Here is an 18,172-nt window from a genome sequence, read left to right as displayed (position 1 = left end):
TTCCTACTAAAAACCCTAACCAAGGTAGGCATAGATGGAAAAATCCACAACATAATTAAAGCAATATATGAAAAACCCAACGCCAGCATCATACTGAATGGAGAAAAGCTGGAACCCTTCCCACTGAGATCTGGAACAAGACAGGGATGTCCACTTTCTCCACTACTATTCAACATAGTCCTAGAGGTACTCGCTGAGGCCATAAGACAAGAAAAAGAAATCAGAGGAATCCAAATGGGAAACGAAGAAGTCAAGCTCTCACTATACGCAGATGATATGATTCTTTATGTAGAAGAGCCAAGAGACTCAATACAGAGACTGCTAGAACTTGTACGAGAGTTTGGTAGAGTGGCAGGGTACAAAATTAATGAACAAAAATCAACAGCCATAGTGTATGCCAACAGCCCCAAGATGGAAAAAGACTTAACCAGCAAGATACCATTCAAAATAACAGAGAAAAGTATGAAATATCTGGGAATAAATCTAACCAAAAATGTAGAAGACTTATTTGAAGAAAACTACAATCTGCTTAAAAAAGAAATTGAACAAGACCTCAAAAGATGGAGTAATATCCCATGCTCCTGGATAGGTAAAATCAATATCATTAAAATGTCTATACTGCCAAAAGCAATATATACATTCAACGCAATCCCAATCAAATTGCCCAAAATATTCTTCATGGAACTGGAAACAATGATCCAAAGGTTCATCTGGAAGCACAAAAAACCACGGATAGCTAGAACTATCCTGAAGAACAGGAAGTTAGCAGGGGGAATCACAGTTCCGGACCTCTGGACATACTATAGGGCAGTGGTTATCAAAACAGCGTGGTACTGGCACAAAGATAGAGAGGAAGATCAATGGAGCAGAATAGAAACGCCAGAAGGAAACCCACACAGATACAGCCAAATAATCTTTGACAAAAAGACAAACGACAACCCAGGCAAATGGGAAGGTCTGTTCAATAAATGCTGCTGGGACAACTGGTTGATAGCCTGCAGAAACAAAAAAATAGATCCACATCTCTCACCATACACTAAGATCAGATCTAAATGGATAACAGATCTAAACCTACATCCAGAAACCTTCAAACTTTTGGAAGAAAATGTTGGAAACACACTGGAACACTTAGGGGTAGGCCCTCACTTCCTAAAAAAGACTCCAGATGCAGTAGAAATCAAGACCAAAATAAACAATTGGGACCTCATCAAACTAAGAAGCTTCTGTACAGCTAGAGAAACAATCAACAAAGTAAAAAGGCAACCCACAGAATGGGAGAAGATCTTCGCACACGACATAGGTGATAGAGGGCTAATATCCAGAATATACAAAGAGCTACAAAACAACCAAAATGTCAAAACAAACAAGCCACTCAAGAAATGGGCACGGGAAATGGGCAGACACTTCACAAAGGAACAAACCCAAATGGCAAATAAACATATGAAAAAATGCTCAAGTTCCCTGGCAATAAGGGAAATCCAAATTAAAACATCAATGAGGTACCACCTAACGCCAGTAAGACTGGCCCACATGAATAAAAGCACCAACGACACTTGTTGGCGAGGTTGCGGGGAAAAGGGAACCCTACTCCACTGCTGGTGGGGCTGCAGGCTGGTACAGCCTCTATGGAAATCAGTATGGAGAATATTCAAACAACTCAAATTCAACATACCGTATGATCCAGCAATAGCACTCCTAGGAATATATCCAGAACACTTGTTCTATGAGAAACCAACATGTACTCCTATGTTCATAGCAGCACAATCAGTAATTGCAAAAACATGGAAACAACCAAAATGCCCATCAAAAGAGGATTGGATAAGAAAGCTATGGTTCATCTACTCCATGGAATACTACTCAGCTATTAAAAAAAACAAAATGCAGTTCTTTGTGGCCAAATGGGCCAAACTGGAAACCATAATGCTAAGGGAAATGAGCCAATCCCAAAAGGTTAAATACCACATGTTTGCCTTAATTTAAGATGATATGATGTTATGTATAACATGTTATGTTTTGAATGTTATATGTTGTGTATAAACTAAAATTGAAGTATAGGTGAGGTGGTCACAGAAGGTGGCTGGGAACCCGCATTTACTTTTAACATATTGGTTACTCATTACTATGTCAATTAATTCCATAATGATGTAAATTTTTGCTGATGGTATGTTGGAGCTTTCAATTGACTGGGATGATACTCTGCTGGCTCTGTCATCAGACCAGAGAGGGTATACCTAAGAAACCGTTGAACTTGACGGGACAATAAGATGCTGGACTCTATGTTTGGTATACGCTTGCAATGGGGAAATCTCAACTGAACTTGAGCTGTGGTTATGCAATAAGGTGGAGGAATCCACCATGGTGGGAGGGTTTGGGGAGGGGTGGGGAGAACCCAAGTATCTATGTAACTGTGTCACATAATACAATGTAATTACTGAAGTTAAATAATAAATAATTAAAAAAAAAAAAAATTTGTAACACATAAAAACATAATTTGAATTAAGATTGTAACTTACATGATTCGTTGTGCTTCTGATGAAAAGTCAACATATCTTCCAAAAATAAATTTAAGGTCCTAGAATTTCAAGACGAATAGACAAATAAGAAAGCCATGCAATAAAAATATTAAATAATAAAAATCAGTTTATAAAGTTAAACTTACCTTTTCTTGAACATGTTTAGCTAAATTCTTTACATAAATTCTACAATTTGGTTCACCAGGTTCATAACTTCTGAAAACTGAAAGTGCTTCCATTTCTTAAACAAAACAAGGATAATAAAATTAGGGGTTTCTAAAACAAAAGTTTGAAAAACTATGCAAATGTTAAAATTATAGAAATTAACAGCTATATTAAGAGGTATCAAATATGCATTAAGTATTTAATGCTTGAAAAAACCCGCTCAATTAAATACCTACTTTTAAGACTTTTGAAAAGTTATTTTGTGGGGTTAGCATGGTGGCGATGCATATTAATCCTCTATCTGTTGTGCCAGCATCCCAAACAGACGACAACTCCTGTCCCAGCTACTCCACTTCTGATCAGGCTCTGTGGTTAGGGCCTTGGAGAGCAGTGGGAATGTCCTAATTGCTCAGGCTCCTGTTCTCAAGTGGGAGACCAAACAGAAGCTTCTGGCTCCTAGCTCTGGAAGAACTCAGTTTGGGCCATTATAGCCATCTGGGGAGTGAGCCAGCAGATGGAAGATCCCTTTCTGTAAAACTGCCTTTCAAATACAAATAAATAAATCTTAAAAAAATTATAAATTCCTTTGTTTAAAAAAAGGTGTTAACATTTGAATATCCTTAAGTGAATCTGACAAACCACAAGCCATCTCATAGACAAATGTAAAAACATGGTCCTCCAATCCAATAATCAGGTGCTTCAAACCCAGTGGAATCTGGATCTGTTTCCAGCTATTTGTCTGCTGTCAGTAAACTATCTTTACCCACTAGAAATCAATGTGAAAAAATTCTAGTTGGAGTCTTATTTGCTGGTTCTATGGAGAAATTGTTACTCATCAATCAGAAACCTCAAACATTTTCTCAAGATTTACTAAAAAACTAAAATTCTTCAGCAGTAAAAAATTGTATCAGGGTATAAAATTCTGAAATATGGATTTCTAATGATCAATTTTCCTTATAATCACTATATATATGTATCCCATAGTATTCTGATGGTTCATTAACTATTTGTTGACTTATAGGATATATGAACTGTACTTAATGCCATTCTTAAGTCTAAGGAATAAAAAAAATTTTTTTTTCAAAAATAGAATGGAAATAGTATACAGGAGGGAAATTGCCCCTCTATGACATTTGAGTAAAATCAGATAAGCGTTAATAAGAAAACTGTTTTGAAGTTTTACACTAAAGTATATGATTACAAATAGATCTGATTCTACAGAGTCAAAGGAATGTAAAATAGAATATGTAGTTTATGTAATGGTATTACCTTCTCTAGAAATTCTGCCTTTTTCCAACTCCTTTCTAGAAATACATTCTGATGGCATTTCATCAGAGTCGTCTTTAGTTTCCTCCGTGATGTTCAAACTAGGCTTTGGGAAGATTTTTCCAAATCCTACGTTGGCTGCATCAACTTCAGCAGCAGGTACATCTAAAAAACCAACATTAGCATAAGTCATTACAATTCCCTCCTTTCAAAACCATTTTCAGGTTGCCTTTCCCATTGTTTTTATTTAGTAAGCTGTTAGTTCTAAAATTAGTTTCTCAATGTCATATAACAGTAAGTAAAGTAAAGAAGTCAAAACAGTAAGTATTTTGTGGTTTCTACCACTACTATAAAACCTAGGCACTTTACTAGAAGAACAGGGACAGACTGAAGCTAAATGGTGAAGTGGCTGATTTGCAGTGTTACTCAGAAGGCCTGCAAAGTGGGGGTAGAGAATGCAGGGTTCAGTTCCTGTGTATTTTGAGGTGTCAGACATTTGCACAAAATATATATTCCAATTACTTTTGCCTAATAGTTACAAAGAAGGGAAAAAAAATATCAGTAGGACATGACCAATTGATAAGTATTACATGAACTATTTAAAAACACAGAGAGACCAGGTCTAAGTTGCTCAGAACCTGCTACCATAATACGTTTAACAAGTCATTACAATACTGACCAGGACGTATTCATGATTTTTTTTAAAAAGGCTTATTTATTTATTTATGAAAGTTACAAAGAAAAAAAGAGAAAGAGAGGAAGCAGAAGAGCTAAACACTTCATCTCTCCAAAAGGCCTTAACGGCTAGGCTGGATGACACTGAAACCTGGTGTTACAAAGTGTAAACATGAGCAAAACAAACCCAGATTTCACCCTAAAGGTCATTAGCAGCATTAGGCAAGCAGTAAAATACTGTTATTTAGCATCAGTTTTAGTTACATAAAAATGCTAGGACCAGACATTCTTACATGTTCTCAAGAGGAGCTACAAGAATTCAAGTTGACAGATACACACAAAACTTCACTTTTAACACAGAAAAACTAATTTCAGCAAATAAAATAATTCAAATGTTCTTACCACAACTTTTTTCTTCATAATTTTCTTCCTTCTCTGAATCTTTCTTAAATGCTGCTGGTATGTCAGTAGATATATGGAATTCAATTTTCCTGTTACCTACAGGTTGTGGTTGGTCAAACACATCTGAGGGTAACAGCACTGGATGTAAATTGCTATTTAAAGACAATTACAACTTTAGCTTGCAATTGCAAATAAAATTTCCAATAAAATGTTATTTCAAATTTACATCTAACTTAAGATAACAGTGGTAAAACATTCACTGCACTATAGGCACAGCACTTAGTAATTCAACAACTCTTAATACAAAAAGCAGAGTGATGAGGTGGGGCAGTAGAGGCGAGGCAGACAGAAAGAGACAGGTATTAACCATCTGTCAGGTAATCAGGTAATCAGCTAAGAACTCCATCGGGGCTTTCCACACCAAAGACCCAAGTAATTGGGCCACCACATAGTAGATTGCTCAGGGGAGGGTAAGGGATAGGAGAAAAGGCAGACCTCCAAGGGAGTACGTTGCAGGTGAGGAATGACATCTGGGAGACTTCCACGGAAAAAACCACCATACTTGCAGGTAAGCAAGGGGGCTGAGACCCAGTGGTTTTGAGTAAGGAAACTGGAGGATATCACAATTAACAGGCAGTATATTTCAAAAAGAACATATAATGTATATCATTTCAATTGTACCTTTTGGTTCATAATAAAATGCCTAAGAAACAGTAGAACAACTAATACTTAACATTCTGGCATAAATATGGCCTGACCTACGGCACAAATGTTCTCATTTTCTATTGTTATAAAATAACAATCTAAAAGAAATTTTTGTGTGTGTTAATACCATTTCACACACTTTTTCAATAAACGCAACTTCTCTAGTTTAAAATTTAAGGTTGTCTCCTCCCATTCTTCTACCTTTACCCTTATTATCTCTAGAAATCTTTTTTATTTTCTATTCATATAAGATATCCTATACGCTTTAATTTTTGGTTCTCATCTTTCATGGTCAAGTTCAAGTGTTTCCTTTAAGCTTTCCAGAGCCTCAACTGGTTATGGAATTTTTCACAATCCTTCAGGTCTCAATTCCTATCTTTTCCTATGACATGTGGCATAACTGCTAACAAAATAATCACCCGTAAATGCCTAAACAAAGACTACCAACTCACTGCTAGAAAAGGCAGCATGAATCTTTGGAAGTATGGCTCATAGCACACACCGTATACAGCAGAGAATCTCCAGAAACATTTAATACATATTTGAAAGCATTCTGGTGAGACATGGATATATCCACGTTAAAATTTGTCAATTTTTAGCTGGTATTTTTAAGTGAAAAATGTTTGATTTCAGGTAATAAAATTACAAGGAACTACATTATTTCATATAAATGAATAACTGGTGATGCTATTATCAAAACTTTAAATGCAGAAAACCACAGTGAATGGAAAGCAAATCATTTTGTCCTTAGATAATACTTTAAGTGCCTAAGAGACATCCTAAATATGTAGGTAGGAATTTGGAGATGAGAAATTTATGTTTCTAGATTAAAACTAGGAATAGTTATGTTAATCACCAATGAAAACAAGTAAAACTATAAAAATGAATAAGGTTAATAGTGATATATGCTTATAAACATAAGATGACCCAGGTAAGTATATGAAATCCACTGCCTATAAGTACAATGTCATGACACAAATAGCAGAATGTTGGACTTGTGACTGTTGCTAAAGCACTACATTACTGTAATAAAATGGGAGAAAACAGCAGGGAAGGGGAGGCAGAGAACAGGGAAGGGAAGAAGGAGACGTAGAAGGGGAAGCCCCTACACCTACAAAACTGTATCATGGAAAATAAAACAAATTGAAAAATAAATGACACCTATGAGATTTAAAAAAGTGAGAAAGTGAAGGGGTGGAGGGAGAAACAGGGACAAAAGAAGGAAATAAAGAGATAGGAAGATAGTGGGTAAAATGAAGGGAGAGTAAGTTAAACAAGAAACATTTTAAGATTTGCAGTAAACAATATCATAAATTAGAGAAATGTTAAGAGAATTATGAAAACCTACAGAACTGGGAAATAAGAATCCAATGGTGAATCAAATAAGACTAATATGAAAAAAAAATCTGGACTAAAAAATGATGTGAATTAAATTCAACAAAGAATATACAGATAACCCTCATAATAATTCTGAACAAAATTACCTGTGCGAAGCAGATGAAGGTGCACTCAGCATATCCTTTATTTTTTGTTTTTTTCTCACATGACGCTGCTTTATGGTTCTTGGTCTTTTGGGCTGAAGATTGGCTAGTTCCATTAGTTTGCTCATTCTATGTTGGAGAAGAGAAGTAAATAGCAGTCCCTTATCTAGAAGCATATTTACTTACAATTGTTTTTGCCAAGTTTCAATCTGATTGTGGTCTATAATATAATTTATATGGAACATACTTATATGGAATTAGTATAACTTCCAAATTATCAAGAAAAGAATTAATTTCACAATAACTTGACTCAAAATTGCCTTACCCAGCTTTCATCGTACTTAGAAGGCACTCACTTAATTTTAAACAATCGTTAAGTTATTTCACTATAAGCTTCATTAATTACATAAAATTGCTGCACCTCATGCCAAGCACTTAGTTAATAACTTCAAAAATCTATTAAGACATTCCAAATATCTCATAAAACGGTAAAATTGTTGATTCAAATTCTAGCTACCAAAGACAGAATGGACTAACATGTTTCATTCAAAAGTATTTTGAACATAATTGCTCTAAAAGGATCCATATATAAACAAGGTGCCTTAAAACTAATTAAGAACAAAGTTTTCAAATACTACACTCTGACACGGCTAAAACAAAACACAAAAACAAAAAATAATAGAAAGTAGTTAACTGGTAGTTTATGAACTTTTCCGCTAGTAAGATTATGAACACTGAAAACGTAGTCATTCTTGTTTGGCATTTTTAAGATTTGTTTATTTGAAAGACTGTGCTACAGAAAGAGAGGGAGGGAGCCACAGAGATAGAAACACACAGAGAAAACCTTCCATCTGCTGTTCCACCCCACAAATGGACAAATGGCCAAGGCTGGACCAAACAGAAGCTAGGAGTCCAACTATCTGGTTCTATCACCTGGGTGGCAGCGGCCCAAGTACTAGAACATCTGACACTGCTTTCCCAGGTGCAACAGCATGGAGGTGAAGCAAGAAGTGGAGCACCCAGGATTCAAACCAGAAATCACACAGGATGTCAGTACTGTAGGAGGTTGCTGGAATAGCTGCACCACAGCGTCACATGTACAGGGAAATTCTTATGTAGTTCTTGCTTAGCTATTTTTATGTTTCTATAGCTCAGGAGTTCAAAAATGAACAGTGATAACTTATTTTGCAGGGCAACATCTGTGAAACCTGAAAGCAAATGAAACAGATAACACACACAACAAAATACTGAATTGTGCTTAATTTTTTAAACCCTGAGAAGGGATATACACTGAAAACCTAAGTAATTGTTAAGATAATTTTATTTGGGGCCCAGCCTAGTGGCTAAAGTTCTCGCCTTGCACTCGCCAGGCTGCCCCACTTCCCATCCAGCTCCCTGCTTGTGGTCTGGGAAAACAGTTGCAATTGCAACTGCCAGCACCCCTAAAAGCTGCTATTCAAACAGATACTCCATTCACTTTTTTTTGTTCATAATTTCAGTCTCACCTACATTTGATTTTTAACTTTTTCCCAACAGTCATACTCAAATCACTGCTGTTTTGTAACATTCTTTGAGTTTGATTCATGTCAATCTTTTTTTTTCCAAATTTGACTTTTTTGCTCATAAGTATTCTAAAATTCCACTGCTTACTCCTTTACATATTAGATGGTCTATTTCTGTAAACAAAATTTTGCTACAACACAGCCACATTAACTATTATGTGCTGCCTATGGCATATGGTTCACAAACCACATACATTTGCTCTGTGGATCCATACAGAAAATGTTTAGCAATTCCAAGTTTGGTTGTAGAATATGCACCCAGACATCATTAACAGAATACTCATCAGAATCTTTAAATATAAATGGTCAAGAATAAAAAGCCTGATTTATCTGCAGTAGTCATTATAAATGGCTTTGTTACAGAAACTGTTCTGAAATGAAGCACAGAGGAATCAATTGTCGAAATACGAACATAATTCGTGCTTCATACTTGAGGTAGTTTATAAGGTCTCCACACACAACAAATTAATGAATAATGAACCATAATCCTGAGCGGAAATTCTGATTTTATTTCGTTTTGATTAAAACTCCAGAGTGACCCAGTGAGAGGGAGAGTCCAGCTGGTTCACTCCCCAGCTAGTCACCATGGCTAGGGCTGGGTCAGGCCAACTAACATCAGGAGCCAGAAGCCTCCTTTAGGTCTACCATGAGGGTGGCAGGGGCCCAAACACCTGTACCATCTCTGCCAACTTCTCCAGGGTAAAATGCAGCAGCTAGGACCCTAATTGTCACCCCACTGGATGTGATTCTCACAGAAGATGGCCTCACCCACAATTCTGGCCTCTCAGAGAAAGATTTCTTCAAGACCCTAATTACCTGTCAACTGAACGAAACACAGGACCTTGTTTTTTGAGTGTTTACGTTGAAGAACACCTCATTATATTGCCTGTTTGAAACACTGAAATCATAGTTCAGTCAATATCATTACAACTGTGGCCCAAAAGGAGTATTAGCTAAGCTTATTTTCTTTGTAAGCAAACCTTGATCTGGAAATAATACACAGAACTTCAGACTCTGTTTGGGTGCCTTTTTAAACAGCAAAGTCATCATCAACAAAAAAATCCAAAACTGTGAAATAACATGGCAAGGATATTAGTATAGTATATGAGAGTTGAAGCATCCTTATCTAAGAAGCAACTTTTTCACCATAATGTTTATGCTTATTCCCACAAAGATGGTTGAGTAATACAGTCAATTACAGATGTGAGAATTACAAATAAATTCACAAATAATGAGGTTTAACCACACTTTATAACAACAATCAATCTAAAAAATTAAATCATAATCCAAAAATTGCCCTTTGGTCTTGGCATTTACTTTATAGTTACTGTATATGCTTCAGGGGTTAGCAGAGGGATAGGCTGGGGACAGATTCTAATAACTTTATGAAACGAATTGAGTGTCTCCTACCAAGAAAAATCCCATCTGTTCCTTAGAATCTGAACAAATATTTCACTTCACAAACCTCTGTCGATCCTCATCATCGCTGCTTTCATATTCTGATTCGTCATTAGATAATTCCTCATTGTCGTTTGGCAAAGGAGGTTCCTCAGGTGGGTGAGGAGACATGGGTGGAAGAGGAGCATGCAATGGCATATAGTCTTCATACTAATTAAAAGCACAAAACAAAACACCATGGCGATCTATGACGTTTATAGAACACACAATTTCCATAAAAATACATGACTTTTTTTCCATTATTTCATGTGATACATTCAGTAAAAAATCAGGGAGCAGTTACCATGGCAGATCACTAGCTGATCAAAAATCTTGTTTCTTCTTCCTTAGCATCAAGCTGACCTGAACTTGCAAGCATTTTCTGCAGCTATATTTCATCATACCACTGAGTTTTAGCCAAAGTCCTAAATATACTCCTAATTTCTGTAATTATAGAAATCTCACCAATGTGGAAAAGTATGGGAAAGAAAACTGAAGTTTTATGAGTAGCCCAGTAGGGGAGAACATTCCTTTGCCTTATTTTAGAAATGAGCTAACCAAAAATGAACTTCTATTGTATTACAAGACAATTAATATTTTGTTTTGGTTTTTTTTCAGAGCAGCTAGCATAATCTTAATAGCCCTGCCCCAAGTACTGAGCAAGTTGGAAGCTTGAACAAGAGAAAATTAACCAGCTCTGAAGCAATCTTTTCCTATTTTTATGTTAACATTCAAAATTATTTTGTATTAATAATTATCCAGATTATTACCACTAAATAATTTCAAGGACACAGTCAACTATATAAATCACTTGACAGCTTTGCACAAAACTTCTAATAAAAATATTAGTCATCTTTTTGTCATTTGTAAGTGAATATCTATAATAAAGCTATTGTGAAAAAAACCTTTTAGGTAACTCAGTCAAGTGTTTTGGGTCAAAGAATTAAACACTGAAAGAATGATGCTCTTATTAACCATCAAAGCAGTTTTTCTACCCTTCCTTGACACTCGGTCCTCAGCTCCGCTATCACCACATGACTTCCTGTTTCTATTCAGTACGCATCACAAGTTTGCACATTTGTACACTTTCAAAGCTAAATAATCTCACTTAAGCAAGAAATTTTGTGTACTAAACAAGTTCTAAGAACTTTCTTACCATAGGAGGTCGTGCAGTAACTGGTCCAAAAGGTGTGGGCAAATTCATTTTATTCATAAGATGAAGTACCTTTAAGTGGTAAAGCATTTAAAAATAACATAGTATTAATGATTCAACTCATACCTTATATTTCACATTAAAAACTTCTGAAATAGTATTACCAAATATCTTAGTTCAAAAGCAGCAGCATCGTGTCGTTCTAATACAAGAACAAGGTAAGACACTGGCAGATGTCAGAAGACTAGCCCTGATAGCCCCAAATGTTTTTTCATTCTGTAGATAAAACAGTACCATTAATAAGAATGAAGTATTCTTACAAAGTAACACCCACAGAAATGCTTTAATATCCATTTTTTCTGCTTATTGTGAATGTGAAACACTAGGGAATACAAGGAAGAAAATGATGATCATTCATACTGTACACTTCAAAGAAGTGTATTATCATCTTTAAAATTCTTAAGCATTTGCTGGAGAGTTCACTGTACCTTTTGCTTTAAAGAACTCTCCATGTACCCTAAAGCAACACAGGCCTATCAGAAATCACATTTCCAAACAGGCTTATTTTCTAGTATTGATTGATTCATACTACAGTTTATAAAAAATCATTACTTCAAAGTAGTACATTTACCTTTTCACTTTTAAAATAGTTTTATCATTATCTGTATTGAATTACTTTAATTAAAAATATTACAGATGGGAATCAAGATAAACAATAAGGCGCCTCGTATACACAAACACATACTTTTAGGAAAAGAAGTTTCATTTACCTGTACATAGAATTTAGGCACACTTGCCAAAGCATTTACTATATTTGCTAGGATTGTGCTTGAAGGTGGTGGGTACATATACTTGAGGCATGAATTCAGAGGAAATGTCAGCCTTAAAAAAATTAAATGTTGGGCAAATTCAATAACAACATATAAATATTCATTTTAAGTAACCTGATAACATACAAAATTACTCAAATGATACAGCATGCTTAGATTTACCATGTTTCTAAAAGATCCAAACAGGTACATTCAGAAGGAATCTTGCCTCTGATTTCATTACAGAAAAATAAAGCATTTTTATTACTTACACCTCTAAACATGTTAACAGATGCTTCCTCTGTTCAATGCTAGACTCAGCTCAAAAACTTTATTCAAAAAATTTAAAATATATATGAAGAGCATGCATCTGGTAGTTAAGAGATGCCTTGGGATGCGGATGCCCACATCCCATATCTGAGTGTCTAGATTTGAGTCCTGGCTGCTCCCAATTCTAGCTTCTTGCTAAAGCGCAGCTTGAACAGCCCTACCTAATGACGACTCCAGCACTTAGGTCCCTGCCACCATACAGAGGCACACACGGCGTTCTTGGCCCCTGGCTTCATCCTGGCCCCACCCTAGCTGTTGAACGTATTTGGGGAGTGAATCAGCAGATGAATTTTTACATCCATCTCCCTCTCTTTGTATTTCAAATTAAAACGAAAAAATCAAATACGTAATACGTATTAAAATGTCCTTATTTAAATAAATTATCAGAACCACAAAACCAAAAGATTAAAACAAGAAATTCTAACCCATGGTTTGGCGCAATTCCATTCTCTATCGTTACGCAATCAACTTCTTTCTTTTCTTTCTCTTCTTCCACAGTGTCATCAGATCTACAACATAATCATGGGCAGTCTTATTTTTAGAAAAAAATGAAAAATTGCACACAAAAAAACAAATCATCTTTTCAAACATAGCATTATGAAAACAGGTCCATGAAAAGAGTCCTTTCAAACATTTCTTAAACACCAACGAAAGGGGATAGAGTATAATTTTCACAGAATCCATTCTACTTTATCAGCGACTCCACATTTTCATTTAAACTTCAGAGTAAGTTCTTAAAGATGGTATAATTCATAAACTAAAAATAAAACAGAAATTTACATGATATAAGAAGTAGCATGCTGGGTCCAGCGCGATAGCACAGCGGCTTAAGTCCTCGCCTTGAACACGCACTGGTATCCCATATGAGTACCTGTTCTAATTCCAGCAGCCGTTGTCGTCTACAGCCATACCACCCTGAACATGCCTGATCTCTAATTCCAGTAGCCCTGCTTCCCATCCAGCTCCCTGCCTGTGGTCTGGGAAGGCAGTTGAGGACGGCCCAAAGCCTTGGGACCCTGTACCCGTGTGAGACCTGGAGGAAGTTCCTGGTTTCAGACTGGTTCAGCTCCAGCCATTGAGGCCATTTTGGGAGTGAACCATCGGACAGAAGATCTTCCTCTTTGTCTTTCCTCTCTGTATATCTTCCTTTCCAATAAATAAATCTTAAAAAAAAAAAAAAAAGTAGCACTCCATTTCTTTGATATGCACTTATAGGGCTGGTTGAAAATCAAACAGATTTCTGGCACCTTGACCTTCTTCCGCTTACCTGCTTAAGTTGCTAATTCAGTAAGTCTGCAGTAAAGCTAAGACTTTGTATTGCAATCAAATTCTCTGAAAAATTTACTTAAAAGTTTCTTTTTTCGAAAGACCGTTCCAGAGAAGAGAAGGGAGACAGAGGTGGGGAGAGATGGAGACTGATCTTTCATCCACTAGTTTACTCCCTAAACGGCAGCAATGGCCAGAGCTGGGCTAGTCTGAAGCCAGTAGCCAGGAGCTTCCTCCTGGTCTCCCATATTGATACAGGGGCCTAAATATGTGGGCCATTTTCAGCTGCTTTCCTAAGCCATTAGCAGAGAGCTGGATGCAAAGCCCAGCAACCACCAACCAGCATCCATATGGACTACCAGCATCACACACAGGGCGCGGCCAAACCGACTGCACCACAATGCTGGCCCCATAGGGACCACATTTTCAAAACTACAGGTGTAAAGCAAATTTAGAAAGGCTGTATAACCATAACAGGTCAATTCTGGAAATAAAATACAGTGTTTCATTTCGAAAGTCATAACTATTTTTTTTACCTTTACTAAGGTAAGGATTTTATGCTATTGGTTGAAAATCTCTAACCTGGAAATCAGAAATGCTCTGAGATACTTTCTGAGGACAGCAATGATGTCACAAGCAGGAAATTCCACACCTGACTCATCACAGGCTGCAGTCACAATGCAAATGCATGGGGTGGGCACACATTAAGACAATGTTTATGGTTAATGCACGTGGTTAAGATAATGCTACTAGCCATATTGGAGTGACTGGGTTCAAATTCTGGCTCTGCTTTATATCATCGTCCCAATTACTGCACAATCTTCAAGTTTTTAAGAACTCTGCCACTAGCAAGGGAGAGCAAGACTCAGTTCTGAGCTCCTGGCTTTGGTCTGATCCAGGCACAGGTAGTGCAGGAAGTAGGAGAATATAAACCAGCACACCAAAGACCTAGCTCCATTTCTGCTTTACTTAAGTGGCATGCACAATTCTGTCTGTCCTCCAATACAATTTTAAAAATGCAAGTGATGGGGGCCTGGCGTGGTGGCCTGGTGGTTAAGGTCCTTGCCTTGTACTCCCCAGGATCCCATATGGGCACCGGTTCTAATCCCGGCAGCTCCATTTCCCATCCAGCTCCCTGCTTGTGGCCTGGAAAAGCAGTCAAGGACGGCCCAAAGCCTTGGGACCCTGCACCCGCGTGGGAGACCTGGTTCCTGACTTTGAATGGGCTCAGCTCCTGCCACTGCAGACACTTGGGGAGTGAAGCAGCGAAGAGAAGACCTTTCTTTTCTCTCCTCTCTCTAAATTTGCCTTTCAATATAAATCAATCAATCATAGGGAAAAAATGCAATGGAAATATTACAGAATAACCTCCGGCTTACATGCATGAAGCATATTTAAAAAAAGAATCTATTTTGTTTATAGACTTGGGTTCCATTCCCAAAATAGCTCTATTAGGTTTCACAAATATCCCAATCTGGAAAAATCACATAAAAAATCTAAACACTCCTAGTTTCACACATTTCAGGTAACAGATCATAATTTGTGGTTACTTTCCTCCACCAAAATTTGCATACCTGTCACCAACTTAAAACTCATTATTCCTAATGCTACCTAAACACTGCAGTTCCTAATATATACTCAGAAGTAAAAATAACAGTTTTATGCTGTTAGTAGGTTTAACAGAGAAATACATGATTTTCCTTTGAGTGATTTACTTACTTGTCTAAAAATAATCCTGTAAATCCACAACTGATTTAGTGTACATGTTGCAGAAGCCTGGGCATCCACATACCTTTTCTTTTTATCCGTGCCTAAGGTGGGACATGGAGAGTGAACTCGATCTTGTTCTTTTGCAAATTCCACAACTAAAGTATGACCTAAAAGCTTCAGCTGATGAAGTCTTGTCAGTGCCTTTAGTTACAAGAAAAAAAATAAGAATTGTGTTGAACATGTAAAGATCATATACAAAAACAATTTTTTTAGTGAATGCTATCAAACATTTCATCTGTTGTTATATACTTGTAATCTCCAGCGTTCAGGCTTTTATTATTCTCTTAGGGACTGCTGCTTTTAAGGGAGCAAAACGTGACCCTGGCAAAGTCAACTCTACCAACTCTGCTTACACCCAGGAAGCCAACAGCGGCCAGGAAACTCTAAATTCACTCTTTGATCTCATTTTAAATTCATAAACTTAACAAAAGAAACCTCCACATGACCCCCAACTCCTGAGGTAGTATATTCATTCTAATGCTTAACTCGTTAGCTTTCCAACAGTCACAGGGGTAGCTTCTCTTATGTGTTTAGAACAGGCTATTTTTAATCACATATGCAACTAATTTTAGTCTGCTTTGCTATTCATAGGCACCACTAAGTAAATTTTGGGCAAGATCTGTCAAATGATAAACTACTGCCTGTAGGGCAAACTCAGAACACAAATCCTATTGAATGATCTAAATAACTAAAAGCTTCACATCACTCCCCATTTTTGTACCAAGATCAGGTAACAGAAAATTGTTGATAACTTTAGTAATAAAGAAAGAAAATCATACCTTTATGGCTGCTTTTTCATTAGGGAAAGTAGCAAAAGCTGTGTGTTTCTGAAACAGAGTTAAACTACAAATTACTTCCAATATGATTTCAGGCCCTCATGAAGATATTAGATACTGCATTACATGATTTACCTAACCCATCAATGATGACGGTAAATGTAACTGATAATTAATTTCAGGCCTGTGGTTTTAAATGTCTTGGGTAGGATTTGAGATGACAGATATACATATAAACATGTAAACACCTCCTGTGAATATCTTATTTTTACAAATTGTGAGACATAGGAAATTTAAAAATCTCCAGAACACTCATATATCACTCTTAAACCATCTAAAAAACTCTTACCCAAACAATATGGGACTCAAGGTTTAAAAATGTTCAACAGGGAAATTATTCTCAAGATTTTGTGTGTGTCTGATTTACCCTTATCAAGTCCCAATGACAGAAGTTCATATTTAAATATAAATTTGATGTAATTTCAACACCATGCAGTCAAAATTCAAGCTACTGTTTCTTGTAATAATCAAATGTTGTTTTAACCACATTGCATATTCTCAGTTTTCTGATGACACAAACTGATTAAGTGTGCTTATGCTGAACCAGATACTTTTACTTGTACTTGCTAAAATCTATAATACATGCGCCGAGCAAAACTAGTCTTTGTTCTGATGTACCACACTTCTCCTTCCTGGTTACACATTAGCATCACCTGGGGAGAATTTAAAGGCACTGTGCAGAAACTTAATACTGCTCTTACTACTTTAATTAAAAGAAAATCGCTTAAGACATTCTCAAGTGTGAAATTACCTGTATAAGTTCAAGGCTAGGAAATGTTTCAACGATGCTGAAATAGTTTTCCTGAAAGTTCTCGTCTGGATGCCTTTTCCCCTTGGTGAAAAGGCAGCTGGTCGACAATTGAGCAGAAATACCGTTATGTATTTTACCGAAATGACTATTGATTCCCCTCTACTGTGCTCAGTGTTTAACAATGGTTTCTAAACGAAGCTGGAATTCTAAAGACATCCTTCGCTACACATTCCTAAGATCACCCTACGTATTCCAAATTCAGAAGAGTTGTACGATTCGGAGAATAGGGTCCAAGGGGGAACTACACCAAAGCTATTTTCATTTCTGGGGTTTTGGGAAGAAGTCGGAATCTAGCAGGCTAAGGCTGCGCCTGGCACCCATCTCCACTGTCCCCGCTGCCCGCTCACCAGCGCCTGCCCTCCGCGGTGACCCCGCGCCGGCCAGGGACGAAGGCACACTCACCAGGCGCCCCTTGTCCGACAGCACACGCACCGACTGCGCCCCGAAGTACTTGAGCAGGTCCTCCTTCTCCTCGGAGGTCAGTTCTGCAGGCAGGTGCCTCACCAGCAGAGTCCGGTCGCCTCGCGGCGGGGACAGCGCGGAGCTCAGGCATCCTCTCGACAGGGGCAGCGGCTGCTCGGGGGCCGCCATGTCCCTCGGAGCAGCGGCGACCGACACGCCGAAGGACGGAGCCTCGGACCCCGAAGGAGGACACCTCGGACCCCGGAGGAGGGCGCCTCGGACCCCGGAGGAGGGCGCCTCGGACCCTGGAGGAGGGCGCCTTAGACCCCGAAGGACGGAGCCTCGGACCCGAAGCACGGAGCCTCGGACCCGAAGCACGGCGCCTCACACCCCAAAAGAGAGAGCCTCACACCCGAACCCCGGAATCGCCCAAGCTGCCGCGGCTGACTGTTTTTCCGCTTCGCGCTAAGGCCTCTGGTTAAGAAGGAAAACCCGCGAGAAATACTATGTCTCGCGAGACTTACGCCACCGCCGGTGGGGGGCGTCTGTCCGGAAATCCTCTCAGTGAAGAGGGAGGCGCGGCCAGTGA

At 37.9% G+C, this 18,172-nt stretch overlaps 1 protein-coding gene across 2 annotated transcripts in view; it reads right to left on the bottom strand.

Annotated features, from left to right (window-relative positions):
* Positions 1-17,853, bottom strand: part of RNPC3 (RNA binding region (RNP1, RRM) containing 3) — a 28,003-nt gene extending 10,150 nt beyond the window's left edge. For both annotated transcript variants that reach the window (XM_004582000.2, XM_058659719.1), the window contains exons 1-12: positions 17,584-17,853; positions 16,314-16,361; positions 15,557-15,675; positions 12,924-13,007; positions 12,130-12,241; positions 11,363-11,431; positions 10,235-10,377; positions 7,211-7,336; positions 5,022-5,173; positions 3,948-4,109; positions 2,660-2,754; positions 2,514-2,572 (exon numbers count right to left, since the gene is read on the bottom strand). In XM_004582000.2, the coding sequence (XP_004582057.2) occupies positions 2,514-2,572; positions 2,660-2,754; positions 3,948-4,109; positions 5,022-5,173; positions 7,211-7,336; positions 10,235-10,377; positions 11,363-11,431; positions 12,130-12,241; positions 12,924-13,007; positions 15,557-15,675; positions 16,314-16,361; positions 17,584-17,772 (1,358 nt within the window). In that variant the 5' untranslated portion in view covers positions 17,773-17,853. The remainder of the gene's footprint in view (positions 1-2,513; positions 2,573-2,659; positions 2,755-3,947; positions 4,110-5,021; positions 5,174-7,210; positions 7,337-10,234; positions 10,378-11,362; positions 11,432-12,129; positions 12,242-12,923; positions 13,008-15,556; positions 15,676-16,313; positions 16,362-17,583) is intronic.
* Positions 17,854-18,172: the final 319 nt, after the last annotated feature.

This window comes from Ochotona princeps, chromosome 2 (assembly GCF_030435755.1).
Source record: "Ochotona princeps isolate mOchPri1 chromosome 2, mOchPri1.hap1, whole genome shotgun sequence".
Lineage (NCBI taxonomy): Eukaryota > Metazoa > Chordata > Mammalia > Lagomorpha > Ochotonidae > Ochotona > Ochotona princeps.
This window is presented reverse-complemented; position numbering and strand designations above follow the sequence as displayed.